This window comes from Homalodisca vitripennis, unplaced genomic scaffold (genome assembly GCF_021130785.1).
Source record: "Homalodisca vitripennis isolate AUS2020 unplaced genomic scaffold, UT_GWSS_2.1 ScUCBcl_178;HRSCAF=1515, whole genome shotgun sequence".
Taxonomy (NCBI): domain Eukaryota; kingdom Metazoa; phylum Arthropoda; class Insecta; order Hemiptera; family Cicadellidae; genus Homalodisca; species Homalodisca vitripennis.
Genome location: NW_025776294.1, coordinates 1 through 4,791, shown reverse-complemented (window position 1 = coordinate 4,791; position 4,791 = coordinate 1). Strand labels below are relative to the sequence as shown.

Below are 4,791 nucleotides of genomic sequence, written 5' to 3'. Positions count from 1 at the left end.
TGACCCCTCGCCCCCCTCCACCCCCTCGCCACAGAGGTCAATGACCCCTCGCCCCCCTCCACCTCCAGAGGTCAATGACCTTCAAGGTCATTCGATGACCTTGACTTTGGATTTCAAGGTCACACTATGACCTTGACCTTGGACTTCAAGGTCACCCGATGACCTTGACCTTGGACTTCAAGGTCACCCGATGACCTTGACCTTGGACTTCAAGGTCACTTAATAGCCTTGACCTTCAGTTGTAAGAACGTTTCGTCATAACACTTGAGTCGTCATACAACTGTGACAACACCTGGCTATACGTAGTTTACTTATGATGTAATATTTATGACGTAAATATGAGATCATTGTAATAGTTTGTGGTATTACTGATATTGTATGTTGGCACAAGACATGCGCAGGAAGTAGTTTTCCTTCTGGAGTTTTTGATTCATTAATATTAATAAAGCGGATGACCAGAGTGATTAAGCCACGCGCAGTGCAATTTTGTTGCAACAGTATAATAATAAGTATTTATTCACTATGGTAATGGATTCAACGAAGTGCGTGTAAAGTAAACAAGTGTAGTTATGCAACGTGTGATACAGCCTTGAGGTTTCTTTATAAGCTGAGGAGGAAGTTTTACCCAACAGTGTTCTGTTCATGCTTTCCAAGACACTTCTAATATACAGGTATGTATTTCATACAATTACGTTCCATTATTTTTCTACGTTTTTTGAAAAATATATTGTTTTTCCAAAACTAACTATTGGTAAATTATTTACAAATTGTGTTAAACTAGTATTAATTTGGTTTTATTAAATAGATGAAAACAGTGCATTTTAAATTTTGTAATTTAAAAAATATTAAATTTCTTTTGTATTGATTATTAACGATTTTAATTTTGTGTTTTAGAAATGGATTCTGAAACAGTCGTTGACTTGACACAATCCGAAGAGCATTCTTCAATACTACGTAAGCTTCTAAGTACTCCTCCACCTCCACCACTTAAACAGCAACAGCAACAGCAACAGAAACAGCAACAGAAACAGCAACAGCAACAGCAACAGCAACAGCAGCTGACACAACAACCGTCTACTTCTTCATCTTTCGGTACGTCAGCAATGATGAGTTTCTTAACATTGACACAGATTATAGAAAATTTATGGATGATTGGGTTTTCGAAGTTTGGATAGTTGGGAACAATTGGTTAGTCAACTGAAAAAATCAAAAGACATTTGCATGAACCCTATAGCAGTACAACTGCTATTTATTTTTCAAAACTTATGTGATTCTTTGACTAAATATTACCTAGTAGAAAATAATGACTTATCTGCAGATAAACAGGTTTATTATTTATAAAGAAGAGCACACGTATGACATGTTATTAAGTATTTTTGATGATGTATTAAAAAATGTTACTAATGTTTCGTTTCCACTAAATATTGTACAAAAGATTCAGGATATCGGAAGAAGTAGATTAATAGAATTAGAAGGTAATACTGAACAAAAAGAGAGTAAAAAATTGAGAAAAGGAGTTAAAAGACCAAAAAGTGATTATTCGTCTGATTCAGATCAACTAAACTTTGATGATGACGATGATGAGGTTGACAAATTTGCTAAATTATTTAACCATAAAAATAATAAATCCTTATTCATATCACAACATTTACAGTACCAGTCTGGCGATCAAAAAAGAAAAATATCAACACCTGGCGAGACTGGTACTCATTTAATTAAAATTGAAATCACCGATGTTAAAGATTTGAAAAAAATGTAAAAGTGAAAAAACAATACTGGCAAAAAAGTATCGAAAAAAGGCTATTTTTTATTAGACGTTAAAAAAAATCCAGAAGACAAAAGAAAGTTTGAAGTAAATTAACAATGTGTTAACGTCTGTTGGTCAAAAACATGTTAAAAATGGACAGTGTAAAACAAGAAACAGTTACATTTGATAAAAAAGACAAATCGTACTAAATGTTAAGTAGAGTTTGTTTAAATATTTTTAGGCTTACTATGTCCTTATTGATTTTACAATAATTTTCTATATTAATTAATTAGTTATTATTTTTTCAGCTAGTAACACTCTAAAATTTATTCGACTGTCGGAAAATGGATTTCCACCCGAACGTTGTTCACCATTAGCTGCGGGCTTTGATTTAAGAAGTGGAGAAAATGTAGTTATAAAAAAATGGGATCGTAAATTAGTAAAAACAAATATTGCGATAGTATTACCAGACGAGTGTTATGGTCGAATAGCGCCGAGATCAGGTCTATCTTTAAAAAACGGTATACATGTAGGTGCTGGAGTTATTGATCCAGATTATAGAGGAAACGTAGGAATAGTGCTGTTTCAATTTATCAAACGATAATTTCAGTGTAGAAATTGGTGATAGAATAGCTCAATTAATTTGCGAGCGAATAGTTTGGCCTGATATTGAGGAGGTTACTAAAAACAGTGTGTTAGAAAAAAACTAGTAGAGATGAAAATGGTTTTGGATCAACAGGATTAAAATAATTATTTTTATTTTTTTTTCAGATCATAAATAATGGAATCTTTTCTACCATTTAAAAAAAAGAAAACATACTTTTGTTTCTGAACCAATGAACATTGATAATAATGAAGAAGAAGAGCTCATGGAATTAGAACAGGAAAATAATTATTCTCTATCACCATCTACATCATCATCATCATTATCTTCTGATGAAAATAAATTATTAGAAGTTCCCAATTTAAAACGAAAAAAAACACAGATTAAAATTAGTATGTCCAAATTATAAATTTATAGAAATTGAAAATGCGTTTAAAGGTATTTTAAAAACGTACTATTTGAAAAACCAAGACAAAAATTTAAAAGATATTTGTTTAATTTTACAAGTTTCTAAAGAAGAAATAAAACAGTTGATATTAAATTTACTAAATGAATATGAAGCATTAAAATTTAACATTGTTGTTGAATGTACTTATATGAAACCTTTTACAAAGGAGACTCAAGAAGTGGCTTTTAAAACCTCTAATTTTACAGTGTTTCGTGAAAATTCTTTAAATAATATCTTGAGAATATGTTTACAAAAATTTGTGGTGAAGAAAATGATTATTTAGGAAAAAGGTAGCGGTTGGACATTACATTCTGTAGATGGAATTCTTGTACGATGTAGTAAGTATAGACCATTAGCGGGCTCTTCATACATTACTCTTCCAAAGTGTATTCAAAATAAAAAAGCTATTATTAATCCGCAAAATCTAGATGATGATAAATGTTTTCAATGGTCAATTCTAGCTCGTTATGTAGAAGGCGAGCATAGAGAACGTGTAGATGAAAGATATACATCTATAATTAATAACTTCAATTTTAATGATTTAGTTTATCCATGCACTTTAAAACAAATTAAAAAATTCGAAAAAAATAATTTTGGAATAAGTGTAAATGTTTATGGTATAAATAAAACATTCGAAATTTATCCACTCAGAGTATGTGAAGAAGAAGCTGAAAATCATTTTGATTTATTGTTATTGTCCAACGATCAAGGTATTAACCACTATTGTTATATTAATGATTTTTCAAGATTAATTAGAACACAAATTTCACTCAATACGAAAAAAAATGATATTTTGTAAAAGATGTTTTGCTCATTATTCAGGAATTGATAAACAAGTAAAATTAAATGCTCACAAATTAAACTGTAAAATCAATAAGCCCGTTAAAAGCACAAATGCCGGATAATCCATCAATTTTAAAATTTACAAATTTTCATTTTAAGTTTAAGGTTCCAGTTGTTGCTTACTGCGATTTTGAATGTATTTTGAAAAAAGTTGATGAACAACAATCAAAGTACACAACCATTAATTGAAATACATGAACCAATGAGTTTTTTGTGTGTATTTAGTTATTGATAAAGACTTTCCGGAACATATGACATCTCAATTGCCAAATGAACCGTATCTTTATAAGAGTCCTGATGCAGCTTCAAAATTTATGGATTATCTAATTTCAATTGCAAATTTGTTAGCAGAATTAATTGATATTAATAGACCTATGATACCATTGAGTGATTATGAAAGAAATAGAATTAAATCTATTAATAATTGTGAATTGTGTAATTTAGAATTTACCATGATTGAACAACCTGTAAAAGATCATTGTCACTTTACTGGACGTTTTAGAAATTTTACTCTGTAACAAATGTAATTTGAAAAGAAAAAATCAAACATGTTTACCAATATTTTTGCATGGAAGTTCTAACTATGACACACATTTTTATTGTTAAACAGTTAGGTTGTGACCAACAAAAAATTAAATGTTATTCCGAATTCTTCAGAAAAATATGTTAGTTTTTCTAAAAACACGACTGGTAAAATTAAATTACGTTTTCTTGATAGTTTTAGATTTTTAAATACCAGTCTAGCTCAGTTAGCAAATAATTTACCAAAAGAAAGATTTTATTCATACTAAATTATTTTTTAATAATGAAAATGATTTACCCTTTGTTACTAGAAAAGGTTGTGTATCCTTATGAATATACAGATTCGTGGGAAAATTGGAAGAAAACTCAATTACCTGCAAAAGAATGTTTTTTTAACAAAATGTCAGAAGAACATATTTCAAATGAAGAATTTGATCATGCCAAAAAAGTTTGGTCACGATTTAACTGTCAAACATTAGGTGATTATTCTGATTTTTATCTAAAAACTGATGTATTATTATTAGCAGATATATTTGAAAAATTTCCGCATTATATTCTTAATAATTATGAATTAAGATCCAGCTAATTACCTAACTCTTCCTAGTTTAACATTTGATGCGATGTTAA

The 4,791-nt window shown here is 29.7% G+C and overlaps 1 protein-coding gene across 1 annotated transcript; it reads left to right on the top strand.

The window, feature by feature from the left end:
• Positions 1 to 776: 776 nt before the first annotated feature.
• Positions 777 to 2,351, top strand: LOC124370431 (deoxyuridine 5'-triphosphate nucleotidohydrolase-like). Its single transcript, XM_046828716.1, has 2 exons — positions 777 to 1,092; positions 2,056 to 2,351. The coding sequence occupies exons 1-2, from the start codon at positions 897 to 899 to the stop codon at positions 2,349 to 2,351; spliced, it is 492 nt and encodes a 163-aa protein (XP_046684672.1). The 5' UTR covers positions 777 to 896.
• Positions 2,352 to 4,791: the final 2,440 nt, after the last annotated feature.

Bases quoted from the DNA above. Each gene is read 5' to 3' on its own strand.
- LOC124370431 (XM_046828716.1), top strand. From the start codon at position 897: ATGGATTCTGAAACAGTCGTTGACTTGACACAATCCGAAGAGCATTCT. The intron at 1,093-2,055 runs GTACGTCAGCAA...TTATTTTTTCAG, and splicing joins GTCTACTTCTTCATCTTTCG to CTAGTAACACTCTAAAATTT.